Source organism: Peromyscus maniculatus, chromosome 23 (genome assembly GCF_049852395.1).
Source record: "Peromyscus maniculatus bairdii isolate BWxNUB_F1_BW_parent chromosome 23, HU_Pman_BW_mat_3.1, whole genome shotgun sequence".
Taxonomy (NCBI): Eukaryota; Metazoa; Chordata; class Mammalia; order Rodentia; family Cricetidae; genus Peromyscus; species Peromyscus maniculatus.
In genome coordinates, this window is record NC_134874.1 from 14916594 (window position 1) to 14939229 (window position 22636).

Below are 22636 nucleotides of genomic sequence, written 5' to 3' on the forward strand. Positions count from 1 at the left end.
CAGCGGGCGGCGTCACTTTCACTTTCCCCACAGCCGTTCCTGTGGCTGACGGCTGACAGCATTTCTCATATGCCACTGAGAGGTTAGGGCCGGGCTGGAGAGATGGCTCAGAGGTTAAGAGCACTGGCTGCTCTTCCAGAGGTCCTGAGTTCAATCCCCAGCAACCACATGGTGGCTCACAACCATCTTGAATGAGATCTGGTGCCCTCTACTGGTATGGAGACATACATGCAGACAGAACGCTGTATACACAATAAATAATAAACCCACGAGGGGCAAACACTAGCCTGTTCCCACTCCAGAGCCTGCAGCTGCCTCCACCCCCACAGTGTTTCTTTCTCCCTCTAACTACTCCTTGGAGGGCTAGCTCACTATACCCCTTGGTCTCCTCCGGCTATCCCCTCACCCCCCAACCCCCACCCGGCCCCCTGAACCAGCACGGAGCAGATCACATCACTTAGCTCCTGTGGGCTCCGTATCTCCTCCTAGTTTTTGCCCTTTGCTCTTTTCTTAGTTAGGGTTTTTTTTTTTTTTTTTTTTTTTTTTTTTTTTTTTTTTTTTTTTTTTTTTGCTGTGAAGAGACACCATGACCATGGCAACTAACTCCTACAAAGAAAATATTTCATTGAGGTGGCGGTTCACAGTTTCAGAGGTTCGGTCCATTATCATCATGACAGGTTGAGGGGTACTGGATACATCTTGATCAGAAGGCAGCAGGAAGTTGACTGTCAGTCTCACTAGGGGAAGCTTGAGCAGGAGACCTCAAATCCCGCCCACACAGTGACACACTTCCCCCAACAAGGCCACACCTCCTAATAGTGCCACTCCCTTTGGAGGCCATTTTCTTTCAAACCAGCACACTGCTCTTCACATAAAACTTCTAGAAGGGTTCAGTAGGTAAAAGCAGTTAGCACACAAGCCTGATGATCTGAGTTGGACCCCTGCAACTCACGGCAGAGGGAGCCATGCAGTTCCTCTGACCTCCATGTGAGGGCCTGCAATCACACACACAAATATATATTTAAAAAAAAAATTTTTTTTTTAGACTGCCTTCCACCCCGGAAAGTTTTGGCTTGTTAATGTTTACTTTCATAATAATTATCATTGTGTGCGCGTGTGTTTGGGGGAGGTTGTGTGCCTAGAAATCAGAAGACAGCTCTGTGGAGCCAGTACGCTCAGCTCACTCCACGTGTATGTGGGTTTCAGGGAATCGAACTCGGGCTGTCAGGCTTGCATGGCGAGCACCAGGCATCTTTACCCGCGGCGCGATCTTTCCAGCCTCATTTCTCTCACTCAGCTTACTTTGTGAGCCTGGTCACAGATTTTTTTATTTTATTTTTTTAACTTCTCAGTTTGGGCCGGTGGTGCCTGGGTGTGTCAGCTGCTTGTTTAACCTCTGTTAACGGGCATTTAGGTTATTCCCTCCCGGTGACTAATAAGAGCAGATGCTTTGATGAGACAAGACTTCCTTTCTCATTATTTGTTTATGACGGGTAATACGGGGCTGGTTGGTCAGCGGAAAAGTCACGGGCCACGGCAGAACCCAATGTTAGATTTTAGAGCTTTATTAGGAGGGAAAATGGGTGTGGGGAAGGGGACCAGGCTTTTTTAAGGTGGGGGTTGTGTCAGCGCCTGCTGATGATGTAAGACGTTAGACCCAAGCTGCGCATGTACAGAATCCTAACAATTTATTTTATTTTATTTTTGAAGGCTTATTTCCCCTAAATGATGGCCAACCTTGTAACCTTTAATCCTGGCCCATAGGAGGCAGAGGCAGGTGGGTCTCTGTGAGTTTCAGGCCAGCCTGGTCTACAGAGTGAGCCCCTGTCTCAGGGGAAAAGAAAAAAGACACAAGACAAAAGTATAGAAATTCCTTGCAGTTCAGTAGATAACTGCCTTGGCAGAAAAGACACTTTGACCCGAAAGTGCCCTGGTTAAAGGTTGGTTTCCAGCCCTGGGGAGGTCTGGCTAAGCACTCCACCAGTCCATATCACCCCCAGGCCCGTGTGCTGGCCTGTGAGTCTAACACAGACATTGGTGGCTCACGTTTATATTGCTGTGATAGAGCATGGGGCTGGCAAGGGGGCAGGGGGTGGGGCGGGAGTGGGGGCAGAAACAGTCTGCCCCGGGCAGAAACAGCTTGCCCTGCCTCATCTTGTGCCAGGCCACCAGTACCCCAGACTGCAGCCCCCTCTCCCTACACAGGCTCCCACCTTCCAGCCCTTTCGGGGGTTTCTGTCTCCATAGCTGTTGTTATTGTTCGGTTCCTGCATCTAACGGTTCCCCCTCGCTTCAGTTTCCGCAGAGTTGGTTTTTTGGGAAGGGCGCCAACAGCTCACGCCATACTGTCTTGGCAGGAATTCCCTTCTGAAGCCTCACAGCCGGTCCAAGATCCCTTGTGGCCCTGTCAGTCTCCCAAGTGTGCATGCGCCAGCCTTTGTCTCAAAGGACACAGCCTGACGATTATTAGTGATGGGGTAGAGGCTGTGGTATGCTTAGCTGAGGGACACCCTGGGTTCACTGCCCAATGGGGGAAACAAAAGAGCAAATGAATAACTAAATGGTGACTGTAGTTTATTCTTGGCTTGTTATGCGTGATGACTTACAATAGATAAAACTTGTAAAAGGAACACATCTTACCCTACTTACTTCACAGCCAGGATTTAAATGCTCTTTTTGCTTCCCAGGTTTGAAGTCTTTTGCATTGTTATGTCCATCCCTACTCAGTTATTTATTTGAATTGAAATTATTATTTAATTGCAACGCTCAGCTGAAGCAGTGAGAGGCAGGTTCGTTTTCTTTTTTTCTTTTTTCTTTTTGGTTTTTTGAGACAGGGTTTCTCCATGTAGTTTTGGTGCCTATCCTGGAACTCACTCTGTAGCCCAGGCTGTCCTCAAACTCACAGAGATCCGCCTGGCTCTGCCTCCCGAGTGCTGGGATTAAAGGCGTGCGCCACCACCGCCCGGCTGCAGGTTCGTTTTTTCATGTAACACATGTTCACGCCTTCTGCTGCAGAACTACCTCACCTTCAACCCAAGGAACAACAAAGAGCTGGTGAGCAACAGCAAGACGCAGGCCATCTTCTACTCCTGGGTAAGTAGAGGCAGAGCCGTTTCCAACTGTGGAGGGAAACGTAGGTTTAGATTTTGAATACAGATGTTCCATCGTATAATAATAGTGCATCTATTTTGGAAAAAGTGAGCATGTATTTAAACATTTTGATTTAATTATGGCATTTCTCTTAGTCTCATTGGAAATTAGCATATTAAATTAGAAGCAGATAATTAAATTTCATTTACATTTTTTAAGGTAATGAGGCAAATATTTATTTGACCATATTTAATAGGTTTAAAAGATAGAGGTTTGTTTTGTTTGTTTATTTTTTCTTTTTTCTTTTCTTTTCTTTTTCTTTTTCTTTTTCTTTTTTTCTTTTGACAGAGTTTCTCTGTGTAGCTTTGGAGCCTGTCCTGGAACTTGCTCTGTAGCCCAGGCTGGCCTGGAACTCACAGAGATCCGCCTGCCTCTGTCTCCCAAGTGCCAGGATTAAAGGTGTGCACCACTACCACCTGGCTCAGAAAGGAATTTTTTAAAGTAAAAAATAGTTCATTAAATAAATTGACAATTTCATGCGTGTAAACAATGCATCTCGACCATAGGCGCCCCAATTCCCCCTCTACCTGCCTCTACCTCGGAGAAACTGTGACTCTGAGTTCCGAGGCGCTCGCCTTACAGAACTGCAAACAGGTGCTCCTACAAATAGTTCCGGCTAACTTGTCACTGCGGCAGCACTAGTGACAGTGACCAAAATGCTCCGCGTGTGGTGGTGCACGTCTTTAATCCCAGTACTAAGGTAACAGACGCAAGAGCATCTCTGTGAGTTCGAGGCCAGCATGGTCTAAAAAAAAGAAAAGAAGGGAAAAATAAAGATGAAGAAGCCACACAGTTCGGCTGTGGAGTGTTATGATTCCATTTATATGGAACGCTGGACTAGGTAAGTCCACAGAGACAGGGAGTAGATTCATGGCCTCAGAGGCTGAGCAGAGCAGGAAGGGAGTGACCGCAGGTCTCTCTAGGATGACAGGCACGGTCCCTCTGCAGCATTGTGAATATCATGCATGGCACTGATGTGGACACCTAACAAAATGCACTTGCTTTAAATTTTTTTTTTTTTAAAGGTGAAGCAAAACCAAAGACTTGTTGAAAAGCTGCCTGTCAGTGGTATTTACTGCTCCGGGTGTTATTTATTTTCATCTTAAAGCCTCATTAGTGTAGTAGAGCTCAGACTTGCATTAACCGCCATACCGCGGCACAATCAGGCCTGGCTTCTAAATAGAGTTGCGTTTCTTTTCCAATGTTTCTAGACATTCCCCAGGCTTTCTTCCTATAGGAACTGCAACCCTCCGGCCCCATCCGGGCACATTCGGTCTGCTCTAGCTAGCGCGTGGTCCCTGTTTTGGCAGCTTGGTCTTTAAATAGTAACGTCTTTTTCTGTGCTTTTCAGTTCGAAGAGAAGGGTATCCTGGCTCACAGCGCCCCGGTTTTAACAGAGAAAGTGAGTATTCCTGTCGTATTTGCACGGCAGACACTGTGAAGGGTAAATACAGATGTGTAGACTCAGTGGGCGGGGCTGTGCCTTAATGTGAAGCCGGAGGGAAAGAATTTGAACATTTTTGCTTGGATCCTTTATCCATAAGGAATCATCTTGTTAAAAATAATGGAAGTATTGTAAAAAAAAAAAAAATCAAATGTGATGGGGAAAGTTGTTACTGGTATGAGGAGGTAGCCAGAGAATGGAAAGATTGTGTCACGTGCATGTGTATATTGACGAAGAATAAGAGTTAGGTTTGACAAAAGGTTTGTCAAAGAGGAGAATAATGATGAGATGAATGGGCACAAGGAAAGATGGTTTGTCCTGGGTTCAAATCCCCAGGACTACAAACCGAACGAACGAACGAACGAACGAACGAACGAACGAACGAACGAACGAACACTCCTAGGAAAGATGATTGTGTCTGTCTGCAGACTTCATTCTCAGGAATTAAAACGTAAGAAGTATGCTCAATGGTTATGACTCCTGGTGATCTTATGAAGTCTCTCGGAATAACGAATTAGAAAACAGTGAACCATTGCTCCTGAGGGAATATAGAGGTTGGTTTCTGTAAGCTGGTGCCATATTTTCAGTTGATGAGTGCATAACCTTGTTTTGTTAAGGCTCCTGCTTCAAAAATATTTTTTTAGATATAACATCGAGGGCCAGGTGTGATGGCATATACCTTCAATCACAGCACTTGGGAGGCAGAGGCAGGTGGATCTTTGTGTTCAAGGCCAGCCTGGGCTACAGAGTGAGTTCCAAGCCAACCAGGACTGCACAGTGTCTCAAACAAAACTAAACCAGAAAAAAAAAAATATCCCAGCAACACTGAGGGCTGAGGATGTAGCCCAGTTGGTACAGTGCTTGGTTACCATGTGTCTAGAAGGAGAGAACCTTGATTGAGAAAAACGCCTCCATAAAATCCAGCTATACGGCATTTTCTTAATTAGTGGTTGATGGGGGAGGGCCCAGCCATTGTGGGTGGGGCCACCCCTGGGCTGGTGGTCCTGGGTTCTGTAAGAAAGCAGGCTGAGCAAGCCATGGGGCGCAAGCCAGTGAGCAGCACCCCTCCATGGCCTCTGCATCAGCTCCTGCCTCTAGGTTCCTGCCCTGTTTGAGTTCCTGTCCTGACCTCCTTCAATGATAGACTATGATATGGAAATGTAAGCCAAATAAACCCTTCCCTCCCCGAATTGTTTTGGTCAGGGTGTTTCATCGAAGCAATAGAAACCCTGGCCAAGACACAAAACTAGGATCTCTTTGCAGAGGGCAACGGGCAGCAGATAGGCTGTGTTATGTGATAGATTGCTGAGTTTCTTCCTTCCTTCCTCCCTTCCTTCCTTCCTTCCTTCCTTCCTTCCTTCCTTCCTTCCTTCCTTCCTTCCTTCCTTCCTTCCTTCCTTCTTCCTTCTTCCTTCCTTTTCACTGAAGGGTTTCATCATAGCTCATTTGTTTCTCTATATATATTTTTTAAAAGATTTTATTTTAAAATTAAGTGTGTCGGGTGGTGGTGGCACACGCCTTTAGTCCCAGCACTTGGGAAGCAGAGCCAGGCGGATCTCTGTGAGTTCAAGGCCAGCCTGGTCTCCAAAGCGAGTTCCAGGAAAGGCGCAAAGCTACACAGAGAAACCCTGTCTCGAAACCCCCCCCCCAAAAAAAATTAAGTGTATGTGGGTGGGGGCGTTATGTGCCTGTGAGTGTTGGTGCCCTTGGAGGCAGAGGTATCAGATTCCCTGGAGCTGGACTCCTAGATAGTTGTGAGCTGCCCATCATGGGTGTTGAGAACTGAACTCAGGTCCTCTGGAAGAGCAGGACATGCTCTTACTCTCTGGGCCATCTCTGCAGCCCTCTTTCCATATTTCCCCTCTGAAACTTTGTGTAAGAAAGACGGCTAAATGCCTTATTTATTTCTCAAAGCATACACTGACTAAGAGGCCTTACCGAAGTATTGTTATGTGAAGGGATGAAATAATTTCTTCTGATGAGACAATACCTTACTAGCAAAGGACATCAGGGTAATCGCTTTATATTTTTCACTCAGAGCATGCCTCTGCTCATGACAGACTATGCATTTAACAACCTCCATGGGAGACGCTGGATGGGTATCAGCAGTAATTAACCACTCATTGGTTTGGTTAAACAGCGTAACTAACTGAGTACAGCACATAACCTGCGATCCACCCGTGGGTTTTCAGTCATTCCTTTTTTTTTTTTTTTTTGTCTAACTGTATTTCTTTTTTTTTTCTTCAAGACATAGTTTCTCTGTGTAGCTTTCTGCCTTTCCTGGATCTCCCTTTCTAGACTAGGCTGGCCTTGAACTCACAAAGATCCACCTGGCTCTGCCTCCCGAGTGCTGGGATTAAAGGCGTATGCCACCACCGACCGGCTCTCTAACTGTATTTCATCCTAACATTATAAAACTCCACGCTGATACATGTTTTGGTGCCCTCCCCCGCACCCCCCCCCCCCCGGCTGTAACTTATTACCTGTCTTTGAAACCCAGACATTCAACAAACTGGTGGGAAAATTTAGCCAGTCCATCTTCCACTTGAAGTTATCACAAATACTGTCAGCCACGAAGGAAGGGAAGCTGGTGGTCTGGGACGTCCACTACCCGCCATCATCCTCCTCCGTGCCGGCCCTTCCATTCATCAAGCCTTGCAAACTGGTCCATTTACAGAAGGAAGGCATCACTGTCCTCACCACCGTCGACAAGTAAGGAGCCTGATTAGAGGAGAGCCTGGGGTGATGACACGTGTATTGTAGGCCTCTGTTTTATCTAAAAATCAAATAAATAAATAAATAAATAAATAAATAAATAAATAAATAAATAAATTATAATTACATCCTTTTTGCCTCTAACCCCTCCCAGGTACCCCCTTACCCTTTCCCCAATTCATGGCCTCTTTTTAAAAATTGTTGTTACAGCCAGGCGGTGGTGGTGCACACCTTTAATCCCAGCACTTGGGAGGCAGAGCCAGGCGGATCTCTGTGAGTTCGAGGCCGGCCTGGACTACAGAGCGAGATCCAGGAAAGGCACAAAGCTACACAGAGAAACCCTGTCTCGAAAAAAAAAACAAACAAAAACAAAACAAAACAAAAAACCACCAAAAATAAAACCACCCCGAAAATTGTTGTTGTATATTATAATATATATATTTATATATATTCCTAAATTAATAGATGCAACCCACACAGTCTATATAATGTTGCCTGTATGTGTTATGATTTCAGGGCTGAGCACTTGGCATTGGATAACTAGTTGAGGGGTTCGTCCCCGGAGAAGACTATTCTTCCAGCTCTCTCCATATGCCTGAGTTTTCTATTAGACCCTTTTTGTATAGCAAGTCACAGATACACAGAGTGTTTTTGGGGACAGTCATAGCTAACTTAGGGACATTAGTTGCCTCTCAGCAGGAGAACTGAGCGCTTTGAAGTTCAGGAGAGGAATGGGTTCTTTTTGGTTTGGTTTTCGAGACAGGGTTTCTCTGTGTAACAGCCCTGGCTGTTCTGGATCTCCCTCTGTAGACCGGGCTGGCCTAAAACTCCCAGAGTTCTATCTGCCTCTACCTCCAGAATGTTGGGATTAAAGGTAAATGCCACCACTGCCCAGCAGGAATAGGTTTTTGCTTGTTACCTGCACTAACAGGTTATTATTATTATTATTATTATTATTATTATTATTATTTTGATGGATCTCATTGAGTAGCTCTGGCTAGCTTGGAGTTCACTATGTAGACCAGGCTGTCCTGGAACTCACAGAGATCTGCCTGCTTTTGCCTCATCCCTCTGAAGTGCTGGAATTAAAGGCGTGTGCCACCCTGCCCGACTCTGAACTTGACTTTTTTTTTAAATTTTTTTAAGAGTCACATTTTTTTTTTTATTATATATGCAGTGTTCTGCCTGCATGTGTCCCTGCAGGCCAGAAGAGGGCACCAGATCTCATTACAGATGGTTGTGAGCCACCATGTGGTTGCTGGGAATTGAACTCAGGACCTTTGGAAGAGCAGTCAGTGCTCTTAACCACTGAGCCATCTCTCCAGCCCTGAACTTGACTTTTAAAAGCTCATGGGCACACATTGTGTTTAAAAATTCTTCTTGTTAGTGACACAAAAAGTCACTCCTTTTCTTCTGTGCTAATGAAACCCATCTCATACTTTAAATTTAAGAAAATACCGCAAGGGGCTGGAGAGGTGGCTCAGCCGTTAAGAGCGCTTGCTGCTCCTGCTGAGGACCTGAGTTTGGGTCCCAGCACCCACATGGTGGCTCACAACCATCCATAAGTCCATTTCCAGGAGATCCAACACCCTCTTCTGACCTCTAAGGACACCAAGCATGCATGTGGCACACATACATGTACGCAAGATACCCATGCACATAAAGATTAAAAAAAAACTAAAATAATTTTTAAAAAGAGGACTCAGATAGCATTATCATTTTTTGTTTGTTTGTTTTTCAAGACAGGGTTTCTCTGTGTAGCTTTGGTGCCTGGCCTGGATCTCGCCCTGTAGACCAGGCTGGCCTCGAACTCACAGAGATCCGCCTGGCTCTGCCTCCCGAGTGCTGGGACTAAAGGCGTGCGCCACCGCCGCCCGGCAGCTTTATCTTATTGATTGCAAAATAATGTCTACACATTATGTAAAGATCAACTATACTTTTGTGTTTGACTATTTGAGACAGGGTTCACTGCGGAGCCCAGCCTGGCCATAAACTTGTGGTCTTCCTGGCTCAGCCTCCCAAGTGCCAATATTCAGTGTGTTCAGGTTCTGCCCACCCTGGGGAACTTGCATATCGTGGTAAAATTTGCAATTCTTGGGTTTGCGTAAGAGCACTTGTCATGAAAACCTGGCGGTTTGAGTGCGATCCCTGGAACCCGTGTAAGGGGGGTGGGGGGTGGGGGGGTGGGTAAGATGAGGACTGACTTTCAAAGTGCCCTTTGACCCGCACACACGCAGCACCTGCGCTCATCCCCCGGGCGTTTTATGAGGATTTCAGGTACCCTGCTTGGCGCACTGGGGAGCCCTAGGTAAAAAGCAGCCGTCGTTAGTGTGTTAGGAAAGTTCCCGGAAGTGTGAGAAGAGGTCTTAACGAACCTGCGCTGTGGCTGGAGCCACTGTACAATCAATATAGTCACTGCGTCCATTAACGTTTCATAAGTGGTGCAGGGGCGCTGGGCAGCCCTGGCATCCTGGCGTGCCTGTACAAAGAGGTGTGCAGTCACCATCTCAGAGGAGAGAGAAGACATGTTAGCTGGGGGTTAGAGCCTTTGAAGACCAGGCCTGGGTCCCCTCTCTCCCATATCCAGGAACCCTAGGAGGAGGAGGATTCCACCAACACTGGGTGAGTTATGCCGCTTCTCCCCAGCAGAGGGCAGTATACTCGGTCCTAGCCAATTAACTCTGCCCACCTGCCTGGCTTATTAACCAGAAGCCTCATTTAATCACTCTGTATAACATCTGAGAAAAACCACTCTTCCTCCCCCTATGATTAGATTTTTTTAAAAAGCCTTAAAAAAAAAAAAGCTCTCCAGGGATGGATTGGATCACTAGAAATAAAAGCCATCTTATCACAGCCTTTGCTTGTGATGACCGGGTGCAGCTTTATGATGATTCTGCCGTGTCCCACTGCCCAGCCTGTGTGGTGAGGGAGGGCTGTTGGATCGTCCTCCATTGTCATCGGTGGCCATGTGGCAGTGACTGTAAATCACTGTCACCCACTGTGGCAAGGGGCTGACCTTGGAGCCAGGAGAGTGTTTGAGAGAACCTGCCATTTACGTCAGGCACACCGGGCTCCTGTGTGCTCTAACCACAGAGCCCAGCTACCTGTAAGCGGTATTTGCTATCTACTTACAGCAAATGATTCGTCATCATTTATCTTAACTTCTCTCTAGCCGTGGACAGGAGAGGAAGCCTCATTGGTCACTGTTGAACATGGCGACACCTGGGGGTCCAGAGCCTGACACAATCAGATGTTCAATAAACGGGCACCAGCCATTCCTGCTGTTTCACAGCCTGGTGTGTCTTTCTCTCTTCCAGCTACATTGTCACCGGGGACATTAAGGGCAACATTAAGTTCTACGACCACACCCTGTCTGTCGTCAACTGGTACAGTAACTTCAAACTAGGTGCCATAAGGACGCTGTCCTTTTCAAAGGCCCCAGCAAGTCCGCCTACCGAGAAATCCAACCTTCCCATAGACTGCACTTTGAAAGGTGACCTTTTCGTCGTCAGGTGAGTCGCTAATGAATGGCGTCACTTGGATGGCCCCGAAATGACTGATGGCCTCTTTCAGCTTGCACACAGTGCAGTGAATGTTCCTCTTGTTCCTAGGATACAGAGTTGAGAGAGTTCACCTTTCCTAGTTTTACTGGTGGCTCTCCTTGGTTGATTGCAGACAGTATTGGATTGTTTTGATTTTTTTGTTTTTTGTTTTTGTTTTTTCGAGATAGGGCTTAACTGTGTAGCCTGGACTATCCTGGAACACACACTGTAGACCATGCTAACCTGGAACTCACAGAGATCCGCCTGGCTCTGCCTCCCGAGTGCTGGGATTAAAGCCGTGCGACACCACCACTTGACTTGTGTGTTTTGTTTTGTTTTTTTCCAAGACAGGATTTCTCTGTGTTGCCTTGGAGATTTTTTTTTTTTTTTAATTAGTTAAAGGTTTTAACTACTTAGCTGCCTGAGTAACTGGAAGCTGGGTGGCCTTCATCCCCCAGTTCTTATCTCCACTGTGCCTGGGGTCCTTGGCCGTGGAGTGACCTCATTTCTTGGAGCTGAGCTTGTCCTAGCAGCCGAGGTTAAAGGCACTGGGTAATCAGTAGCCATAACATTTCAGGACTGAATTATCTGCGAGTCTGCTTAATTACCCTTGCAGTCTTTACAGGCACATCTGTATGTGTGCACCCAACTCCATATTTGCATACACAAATGAATATTTGCATGTGTAGATTAGCTAATTGTACAACTGACTGTCCATCTGCATACTTAATGACTCAATTTACATGAGGAAAAGTGGGCTTTTTTCACTTGCAAATGGAGGCTGTTGGATGTTGGCGGTATATTTTTGGAGATGTTGGGTTAATAATGTCACCAAATTATAGACGACAAAGGCGGTTCACGGGCAATTAGAAGCAGAATGGCTGCTGTGGCCATTCCCTGAAAACACTGATCCTGCCGGGTCTCTCTCCGGCAAACAGGAATTTTATTATCGGAACGTTTGACGCCACCGTGTACCACATGACGGCGGATGGCACCAAACTCGAGAAGCTCTTCGTGGAGCCCAGGGACGCCGTGTACGCCATCTCCTGCCACCCCTACCAGCCCCTCATCGCGGTTGGAAGTGTCTGTGGGATGATCAAGGTGTGGGACTACGAGAAGAAGGTGTATCTGTTCAGCAGGGCCTTCGAGAAGGGGCTTGGCGTCCAGAGTCTGACCTACAACCCCGAAGGTACTCGCTCTCACTGTCACAGGGGCCGTGCCCTGGGCTGTCACCAGCCGATTGTCCCTCTCCCCCGCCTCGTACACAGCTATGCCATAGCGACCGTCCCAAGTGTCTCTCTTCCCGTTTTCTCTGTGGCGTTTTATTTTTCTTTTGCTTATTGCTGTCGGGCAAAGCCTGCCACAGACTCACCCCTGGAATGAAGGAAGTGCTTTTTTTTTTTAAACTTATTTTTTAATTTTATGTACATTGGTGTTTGGCCATGGGTGTCAGGTCCCTGCAACTGGAATCACAGACAGTGGTGATCTGCCATGTGGGTGCTGGGAGTTGAACCCGGGTCCTCTGCGAGAGCAGCCAATGCCCTTAGCCACTGAGCCTTCTCTCCAGCCCCCAAGGAAGTCCTCATTTCTATCCTTGTCCTCTGACTTGTCTTTTCAGGAGCCCTGCTTGGAGCTGGATTCACCGAGGGGACAGTTTATATTCTCGACGCGATGTCTTTAGAAAACGAAATTCCAGAGCCCTTCAAATATTCCAGAACGAGCGTGTCTCACGTCAGCTTCTCGCACGACTCCAACTACCTGGCGACGGCTGTGAGTCCTTCCCTCTGCTCAGGGCTCTTTCCGCACAAAGAGGCGAGGAGTATGGGGAAATCGGGGTCCACATCCCAGTCAGGCTGTGCTGCAGAGGGGAGGGGGTGGGGTGGTGAGGTACAAGGACTTCCGCAGGCAGACAGGAGCAAGGCCTCAGAACTTCCAGACTTGGATTCTGCAGACCCAGGGGCTGGCTGTCGTATTTCTGGGACCCCGAGACCCAGGGGCTGGCTCTTGTGTTTCTGGGACCCCGAGACCCAGGAGCTGGCTGTCGTGTTTCTGGGACCCCGAGACCCAAGGGCTGGCTCTTGTGTTTCTGGGACACCGAGACCCAGGGGCTGGCTGTCATGTTTCTGGGACCCCGAGACCCAAGGGCTGGCTCTTGTGTTTCTGGGACACCGAGACCCAGGGGCTGGCTGTCATGTTTCTGGGACCCCGAGACCCAGGGACTGGCTGTCGTGTTTCTGGGACCCCGAGACCCAGGGGCTGGCTGTCGTGTTTCTGGGACCCCATCTCTCTGTACCCCATCCTTCCTCCTCACTCATTTTGACAAGGCAGCCTCCTCGTTGATCTCAATGTCCTTCCCCAGGGGTTCAGACTCTGTTCCTTCCCTCTGTGACTAGGGCATGGGATCTCAGGAAAGTGGTTCTGGCTGTCCCCTGGTCTGCCTTTCTGTCAGGTGTGGCAGGGTGGTGTGGTGGTGGTGGAGGTGGTAGGGAGGAGGAGGAGGAGGAGGAGGAAGGTCCTCATGGGCCCACTTCCCTCTGGCATCCCACCACATCCAGCCTGGCTTGTACACGCAGCACCAGTAAGGATCAGAGCTGTCCTGGCCCCCAGCATGGACATTCGACCTCCCTGCCAGCCGCTCTCTGCCCCTCTGTACCTGTACCAGACCTTTTTACTTTCTGCAGTAGAGAAAAGTAGGGAAGACAAAGGCAAAAGCCTCAGGCCTTGGCTTTCCCTGGGGCACTGGGTAAGAACATGGGAGGAAGGCGTGAGACTGGCCTCCCATTGTCCTTCCTCCCCAGTAACCTCAGTCTCCCGGTCTGCAGAATGGGCACCACGCTTCCTCCTCGTTCTGCCCTGCTAAGATTTATTTGGATAAGATGTTCTGAAGGCCAACGGGTCTGAAAACCACGGTGGCGCTTCCCAGGTCCTAAAGTCGAGGGACAGCTTCTGCTCTTGCTCCCTTAGGACATCAGTTTCACGGTGGCCGTGTATAAGGTGGTGGTCGTAGACGGACAGAGGGTCTGGGAATATCTGGCGAGACTCCGCTCTCACCATAACAGCATCCGGAGCCTCCTCTTTGGCGTTCACCTGGACAGCAACGAACCCAGGCTGCTGAGCCTCGGCAAAGACAGGTTCCTGGTGAGCCGTTCAGTTGGGTTTGCTCATCCCCAGCGCCATACCCCCCACCCCCCACCTACCCCACCTCACCCCCGCCCATTTCATCCCTGACATTTTATGCAAACTCCACTGTGGGAGCCCGTTCTCGGGTTCCTCGTGGCTTTACCCAGCAGGTCCGCATAGAGGATGATCAGGACCACGGGCCTGAGTACAGGGGTCTGGGATGGTCTGCACTTGGCTGTGCTGGGGGAGGAGGTCTTTTGCTCCACCCCTTGGCGTCTCTATAAAAACCCTGGGCCAGAGACAGTCCGGCCCGTTGGAAAAGATTCCAGGCCCTCTTGAGGCTGTCCTGTATTTTCCATCTGTTCATCTCCACAATCTAAATCCTTCTATCTAATATTTCCTGCTGCTCGCACTCAAGAAAACTCTGGGGAAGCTGTGGGGTTGGTGGGTAAACGCCCCGCACTCCACCTGTAACGTGTCCAGAAAAATAACGGTATGGTGAAGTCTCACAGAGCTCTCCGCATTGGCATCTCTGAGGTGGTGGCTCGCGTGGCCCATATCCCGAGGTGGGGATTTCGGGCGGGTGGGCAGCAGGGAGGGTGTGTCCCACACAGGACAGATGATGCGGCTGCCTTCACCTCCCAGAGACCACTGGGAAAGTTGACACTCTCTGGCACCTCCTCGGCATCCAAGGGTCAGGGTGAGACTGTGACTTACCTGAGAAAACAGCAGGACGGGACGGGGCAGACGCAGTGAGGCAGCCGAATTTGCTTTCCATTGCTGTGAGAAAACTGAGCAAAACCGACTCGGGGGAAGACAAGAGTTTACTTGGCTTGTGCCTCACAGTCCCTCATTGGGGGAAGCTGAGGCAGGAAGGAACTCAAGACAGGAACCTGGAGACAGGAACTGAGGCAGAGGCCATGGAAGAGTGCTGGTTACTGCCTGCTTTCCAAGGCTTGTTCAGCTACTTTCTCACACAGCCCAGGCCCACTGGCCCATGGTCATGGCCTCAGGCCAATCTGATGATGGAGGAGGCAGTTCCTCAAGTGAGGATCCCTCTCCCCAGGTGAGACAAGTTGACAAAAACTAACCAGAGCAGTAGGGACAGTGGGTGACTGATCAGGTCAACCCTTACCAGCTCAGAAGCGACCACTCACGGCGTCTCCGCCCGCCCCTGCTCCCATTGCCCCCCACCCTTCCCGCCCCTTCCTCCAGGCCTGCCTTTCCCCTCTTTTCGGTCATCTGTATTCTCGGGGGCCAGACCGAGCAGGCTGCGAATCTGGGACCATCGAGTGCCATGATTTAGGTTTGAATTCATTTCCTCAGATGAGGGAAGGGGCGAGGCCGAAGTTAATCCATCGTCAGAGTTCAAGTTTGGGGTCAGCTGGCTTAGACTTAAGTTCTCACTCCTTAGACACTTGGCTGCGTGTCCCTGGGCAGGCCACTCGGAATGTCTCTGACACCTGCTCATGGGCCTGTGTGCAAAGAGACACAGCCCTGCAGGGACTTGGGGGGTCCACGGGTGTGATGGTTTAGGGTGCTGAGCCCACCACCCTGCTTCCTGGGAGTCCTTGGAGAAGGTGGCACCCAGGTGTAGAGTCAGGGAACTTCCCTTAGAAACCCAGCCAGTTACCATACAGGTCGACACCCAAGGCTTGAAGCTTCTCAGCCAAGTTTGGCCTCCAGCTGAGCCAGGGTTTCTCAACCTCTAGGTTGTGACCCCTTTGGGGGTGGGGGTGTTGGACAACCCTCTTACAGGGGTCGCCTAAGATTATCAGAAAACATAGACACTGAATTACAATTCATAACAGTAGGGGAATCACAGTTATGAAGTAGCAATGAAAATAATTTTATGGCTGGGGGGTCACCACAACACGAGGAACCGTATTTAAGGCTCGCAGTGTTAGGAAGGTTGAGAACCACTGAGCTGGGTCTTCGTGCGTCCCCCGTGCGCCTCTGCAGATAGAGTACAACCTTATCAAGAGCTACAAAGACCACCTGGAAGTCCTGGACATTCACCGGACAGACCAGGGGACCTACCCTACCTGTATGATCTGGTACCCGCCGCTCACCAAGGAGCTCTTCCTGCTCATCTGTAACAGCTGCTACAAAGTGAAGCTTTTCAATTCCACCACGAAAATGTGCAGGTGAGCGTCAGGGCACCCCACTAATGTGCTGCTGGCTACCCCCACTTTTCAGCCCCCAGCTGGTAACAGCTCAGCCCCTTCCCTTCGCAAAGGAAGAAACTGAGTCACAGAGAACGTTAAGTCAGGTTCACCCAAAAGCACACAGCGGGGTCACGCCTGAGGAGAGGTGCCGGCCTGGGGTCCCTGTTTTCTGCCAGGTACCAGGGAGGTAAGGGTCCCAGAGCTTGGTGCCCAGGTGTCTCTGAAGGACATAGCTCTGGAACCTGGAAGTCACTGGAGTTCCAAACCCGCCATCCTTTTCTGTACAGGAGAGAAAAAACGAAACCAAAACCAACTATAACAAAACACGACAATTGTTTGATTTTTGTTGTGGTTGTTTTGATTTGATTTTGAGAGAGGGTCTCACTCTGTAGTCCTGGCCTCAGCCTCCTGAGTCCTGGGATCACCGGTGTGTGCTACCACGCCTGATTCGCCTCACGCTGCTTCTCAAAGGAGTTTTAAGTCCAGCTGATGACATTCATTTGTTCATTCCTAACATGGGCCAGGTAATGTCCCGGGGGGTGAAGGTGGGTACAAAGCGCCACCGTGGGGCGGACACTTCAGTGATGGGGACACACACGAGTGAGGAGGTGGCCGTGGCAGTGCCTCAGAGTGACTAGGGGACAGGTGTCCAGAGGGAGGTCCTGGAGGGGCGGGGCAGATGGGTTGCTGTCTTCCAAGAGTACCCGGGCGGGGCGTCTTCAGGAGGAAGGAGTAAATGGGGACATGGAGCGGAGCGGTGGTGGCGCACGCCTTTAATCCCAGCACTTGGGAGGCAGAGGCAGGCGGATCTCTGTGAGTTCGAGGCCAGCCTGGACTACCAAGTGAGTCCCAGGAAAGGCGCAAAGCTACACAGAGAAACCCTGTCTCAAAAAACAAAAACAAAAACAACAAAAACAAAAATCGGGACATGGACATTTTGGGGAAAGCGCACAGACAGGATCTGCAAGAACAAGGTGTTTGGGGTCTAAAGTTCTTAGAAAGAGGCTCGGCTGGAGTGGAATTGGAAGAGTGAGTGGAGAGGGGGGGAAGACTGACCTCTCGTTTCTACCCCAGGGCGGGGCTGTGGGATGCAGACAGGGGTGGGAGGGGTGGAGGGGGGTGCAGCCCGGGTAAGAGGCTGTCCTGTGGAGATGATAGTGGCCTGAAGGTGGCAGGGAAGGATCAGATGGTAAGTGAGAGAGAGAGCGTAGACTTCCCTACATACCTTGAAGACCAAGGCCCGCGTAGCCAGAAAAGTTGAATTGACCTTGAATGGGTGGGTGTGTGGACAGGGAAGGATAGATTTGAGATCATTAGAATCAAAGTTTGGATAAGGTAAGTTAGAGATCCCACTGCATGTGAGAGCTCCCGAGTTAGACTCGTGATTCGGGGTGGAGGCCAAGCTGGAGTCTAGAGCAGGGAGTGTTAAAGCCGTGAGCCTGGGAGGGGAAAGGTAGGTGAGGTTGCAGGCCACACCCGGGGCACCCACAGCCGTATTTGAGAGGTGATTCTTCAGTGGCGCACACCTTTAATCCCAGCACTCGGGAGGTAGAGCCAGGCGGACCTCTGTGAGTTCGAGCCCAGCCTGGTCTACACATCGAGATCCAGGACAGGGTGTTCTGTTGGGTGTGGCCATAGGTTCTAAGAGACCTGTGGGTCCCAGGTTTCCCTCACCTGGGACACTGACCTTGTGTGCCGTCCCTGCAGCAGGACCGCTGTCTTCAGCTTCCCAGAGCCTTGCAAAAGTACTGTCCCTCTGAGGCTGGGGGAGGCTTCACAATTCCCGGACCACCATTAGGCAGGCAGGCCGGCCGGCCAAGCCTCAAGCCTTGGCTCTTGCTCTGACTCGGCCCTCCATTACGGACTGCACAAAGAGCTCTACCCTGCGGGGAGGGATCCTCTCTGCCTGGGCCTGACTAGGTGGCGAGAGTGGCTGCCAATGGCTGTGGCTGGAAGACACGGAGGCAGCAGGAATGTTTGATGAGGAGCCAGCAGCAGCAGCTGTGTGTGCCCGGGCTGCGGGAGGAAGAGCGGAGTTTTAATTGGTTGGTTGGTTTTATTTTGTTTCTGAAATGGGATCTTGCTATGTAACCCGGCTCCCAGGTACTGGGATTACAGGCATGCGTGCCGTCATGCCCAGACATGCTCATACCTTAAAGGGATCTCAGATGAGATTTCCAGAGCCCCAGGACCTCCCAGACTTCTCTTCCTCTTTGGTTTGCTTTTATGGGTTTTGTTTTGTTTTGTTTTGTTTTTTCTCTTTTGAGACAGTGTCTCATTCTGTAGCCCAGGCTGGCTTTAAACTGACAGTAATCCCCCTGCCTCCACCTCTCAAGTGCTGGGACTGCAAGCATGAGCCCTTCCACCTGCCCATCCTCCCAAACCAAAAACAGTTCTTTTCCGGAAGCCAGGATTGGAACAATGACTGCGCCCTTACATCTATGGCAGGAAATAGAATCTGGCACGATGTTTAAAATCCTTGAGAGAATGGGTAGAGCGCCTCAGGGTGCTCTCCATGCCCCCTCATTAATGGACACACAGTTCTGAGCAAAGAACATCCCTGGAAACGTCCCTAGTCAGCCCTAGAAACTGAATTCAGGGGAAGAGGCAGCATGCCTCAGACGTGTAACCCTTACTGACCGTTCATCATCAGCCGAGAGAGACGGAGGTACTGTGTGTGTGTGTGGTGTGGGTATGTGTGTGTGTGTGTGTGATGTGTGTGGTGTATGTGGTATGTGTATGGTGTCTGTCTGTGTGTGGTGTGTTTATGTGTGTGTGATGTGTGATGTGTGTGTGTGTGTGTGTGTGTGTGTGTGGGGTGTATGTGTGTGTGTGATGTGTGTGTGGTGTATGTGGTATGTGTATGGTGTCTGTATGTGTTGTGTGTGGTGTGTGGATGTGTGTGTGATGTGTGTGTGTGTGGGGGGGTGTATGTGGTACGTGTATGGTGTCTGTATGTGTGTGATGTGTGTGTGGGATGTGTGTGTGGTGTATGTGGTATGTGTATGGTGTCTGTATGTGCTGTGTGTGTGGTGTGTGTGTGTGTGGTGTATGTGGTACGTGTATGGTGTCTGTATGTGTGTGTGGTGTGTGTGATGTGTGATGTGTGGTGTATGGTGTGTGTGTGTATGATGTGTGATGTGTGTGTGGTGTATGTGGTATGTGTATGGTGTCTATGTGTGTGTGTGTGAGTGTGTGTGTGGTGTGTGATGTGTGTGTGGTGTGTGTGGTGTGTGTGTGGTGTATGTGGTACGTGTATGGTGTCTGTATGTGGTGTGTGTGTGTGTGATGTGTGGTGTCTGTGTGTGGTGTCTATGTGTGGTGTGTGTGTGATGTGTGTTCATGTTTCTGCCTATTGATCATCCACCTGAAGTTAGCTCAAAGCATCTTTTTTGTTGTTTTGTTTTTCAAGTCAGGGTTTCTCTGTGTAGCTCTGGCTGTCCTGGATCTCGCTCTGTAGACCAGGCTGGCCTTGAACTCACTGAGACCCACCTGCCGCTGCCTCCCAAGTACTGAGATCAAAGGCGGGTGCCACTACCACCCAGTTTAAAGCATCTATTAAGGAAATAGTGTACAGTGCTGGAGAGATGGCTTAGTGGTTAAGAGCCCTGGGTTCAATTCCCAGCACTCACATGGTAGCTTACAACTGTCTGTAACCCCAGTTCCAGGGGATCTAACACAGACATACATGTAGACAAAACACCAATGCACATAAAATAAAAAATAAAGAAATCACTTAAATAAAATAAGATAAATAGCCAGGCAGTGGTGGCACACGCCTTTGATCCCAGCACTCAGGAGACAGAGGCACAAGGATCCCTGTGAGTTCAAGGCTAGCCTGGTCTACAGAGTGAGATCCAGGACAGGCACCAAAACTACACAGAGAAACGCTGTCTCAAAAAACAAAACAAAACAAAAAAGATAAATATATTTAAAAAAAGAAGAAGAAAACAGTACATAAGGCTGGAGGAAATGCTTCCTTGGGTAAAAAGTACTTGCCACATGAGTCCAAGTGTGGAGAACTGACCCCTGAAAGTTGTCCACACAGCATGTGGACACACCTTATAGACACACAATAACAAAAAGCAAAGTTAAAAACAAAAAAAAAATTACCATCACCTCTCAACCTCTCTTCTAAACTCGAGTACAGGAAATAACTTAGCAAGGTTGGAAGTCACCCTCATACAGCATTTAACCGCTGTATGAATCTGTATGTATCTGGTGCTGCCTAGCCACTTCCTCCTCCCAAAGTTCCAGAACATTCCTATCTTTCCAAAATAAGAGCGCCTTGTGCCCGGCATCTTTCTTTTTTTTTTTTTTTTTTTTTTCTTTTTTGGTTTTTCGAGACAGGGTTTCTCTGTGTAGCTTTGCGCCTTTTCCTGGAGCTCACTTGGTAGCCCAGGCTGGCCTCGAACTCACAGAGATCCGCCTGGCTCTGCCTCCCGAGTGCTGGGATTAAAGGCGTGCGCCACCACCGCCCGGCTGCCCGGCATCTTTCTTGAGTTAGAGGAGGAGTGAGTCTGGTAAGCACAGTTCAGCTGGGGAGGCTTTGCCTTCTCACGATGACTCAAAAAAGAATTTCTCAATGCGTTTTACAACGTCTGAAAGGATACGGAAAGGCAGCTCACAGAAGGCCAATAAGCTTAGGGGCAGGTGCTTAGCAGCCTGTCTGGACGAGGCAGACGAAAGCAAGACATCATTTTTCACAAACGGGATTAGTAAAGATAAAAGTGATTGATGGGGCCGAGCGTTGGCAAGGGTGTGGGGAAGCGGGCTGGCTCGTCCGACCACTGGTGGGGGTGTAAATTGGCGTAACCTTTGGGGAAAGCAATTTGTCACCCTCTGTTAAGTTTTATGCCCTCTGACTTCCAGGAACGGAGCCTGCAGAAGTGCCCGGGCGCGTATGCCAAGGCATAAGTAAAAAGGATCTCTTGTATGGAAATATGTTTTGAAATGGAGGCAGTTCCGAACGTGTCCGTTAATAGGGCCTTGGTTAAATGATGTCTCGTCAGTACGCCAGGACACAATGACGCTTTTGGGAAATGGGCAAAAATAATGAGATGGCTGTTTATGCAGTAACATGGCAATGTCTCCAAGATATAGTAAGAGATAAAGCAGATTTCCACATAAGCACGGATAGTATAATTCTCTCTCCCTATGAAATCGTGTATCTGTAAATGTTGGTGAGTCCCATGGACCAAACAATTACCCGTGCCTTTCTTGGGACAGGAGGCAGCATCATAGAATGTGGACGTTCTGTTTTATGAATGTCTAAAGGTTTGAGCTTTTTCTTTTCACAACGAATATGAAATGTCTTTCCATCAGAATGAAGAGCTAAGAATTTTGTAGAATTGGTAGACAGGCTGCCTGTCACTGGCTAATGGTTATTGATGCTATGCCAGAAATGGTTCTGAGCGCTTTTTTTTTTTTTTTTCTGAATTCACTAAGTTGTGCAGTTCAAGAAAGCATCCGTCACACCCAAAGGGGAACTGGTTCCTGGGCTGGCAATTGGGCTTCGTTTGTAGAATGTTTACCTCCCGTGTACAAAGTCCTGGGTTCTAGAGCTAGTACCCAATAAGCCAGGCATGCGTGCCTGGAGTGCCAGCACTTGGGAGTGAAGGCAGGGACACCAGAAATTCAAAGCTATAGCCTCAGCTGCATGGTGAGTCTGAGGCCAGCGTGGACCACATGAGAAAACCAGAGGAGCAAACTCTGGTTCCCATCAGCAGGCACTGCCCAGCCCCGCATCCCCGTGTCCTGGAAACCACTGGCCTGCTTCTGTCTTATGAACTTTTCTATACACGTGAATATAAGTTCATATTCCTATATATGGAGTCACAAACACAGCGTGTAGCCTTCTGGGTCTGGCTTGCTTCTTTCTTTCTTTTTTTTTTTTTTTTTTGGAGCTGAGGATCGAACCCAGGGCCTTGTGCTTGCTAGGCAAGTGCTCTACCACTGAGCTAATTCTCCAACCCCAGGCTTCTTTCACTTAACACGCACTTCTTGAGACTTAACCACTTTGTGACGTGAACTACGGCCTAGGATGCCCCTATCCTGTCTACCCTTGTGTCTGAGGATGCTCACAGCCATTTGCATTGTTTCCATTATGTAGCGGTCGTGAGCACTAGGGTGCCGGGTTCGGCATAGACAGACGTGCACAATTTCTTGAATGGCCCTAGGATTGGGGTTTCCATAGCCCCCACTCCCCACGACTCCCCCAATCAGAGCCAAAGATCCTAGTCTTTTCATACCTTGTTCCTGGATTCTTACCTCTCTTCCCCTGCCTCTGTGCACTTACCAGCCAGCATGTGGAAGGGCCTCAGGAAAAGGCATGAGCTGATGCGTTGTCCTCGACCTGGTGGGCTCTGTAGCGTTCCAAAGTGTTGAGCCTCCCACAGCCCAGCAGAGAAAGCTCACCTTGAAAACTGTCCCTACCCCTGGGTCCCCTTGCTCTGCCTCTGTCCCTTTCCCATCACTGTTTAGGCCTCTTAGATCCC

General features: G+C 49.2%; 1 protein-coding gene and 1 non-coding gene across 4 annotated transcripts in view; one reads left to right on the forward strand and one right to left on the reverse strand.

Moving 5' to 3' along the window:
* The window catches only part of Cfap251 (cilia and flagella associated protein 251), a 76329-nt gene that overhangs the window by 23857 nt on the left and 29836 nt on the right, over positions 1 to 22636 (forward strand). For all 3 annotated transcript variants that reach the window (XM_015996472.3, XM_076560817.1, XM_076560816.1), the window contains 8 exons: positions 3016 to 3093; positions 4502 to 4552; positions 7095 to 7306; positions 10627 to 10821; positions 11790 to 12040; positions 12470 to 12621; positions 13816 to 13989; positions 15934 to 16118. In XM_015996472.3, coding sequence (XP_015851958.3) covers positions 3016 to 3093; positions 4502 to 4552; positions 7095 to 7306; positions 10627 to 10821; positions 11790 to 12040; positions 12470 to 12621; positions 13816 to 13989; positions 15934 to 16118 — 1298 coding nt within the window. The remainder of the gene's footprint in view (positions 1 to 3015; positions 3094 to 4501; positions 4553 to 7094; positions 7307 to 10626; positions 10822 to 11789; positions 12041 to 12469; positions 12622 to 13815; positions 13990 to 15933; positions 16119 to 22636) is intronic.
* Positions 22039 to 22111, reverse strand: Trnaa-agc (transfer RNA alanine (anticodon AGC)). Its single transcript has one exon. It is a non-coding gene; the product is annotated as a tRNA-Ala (tRNA).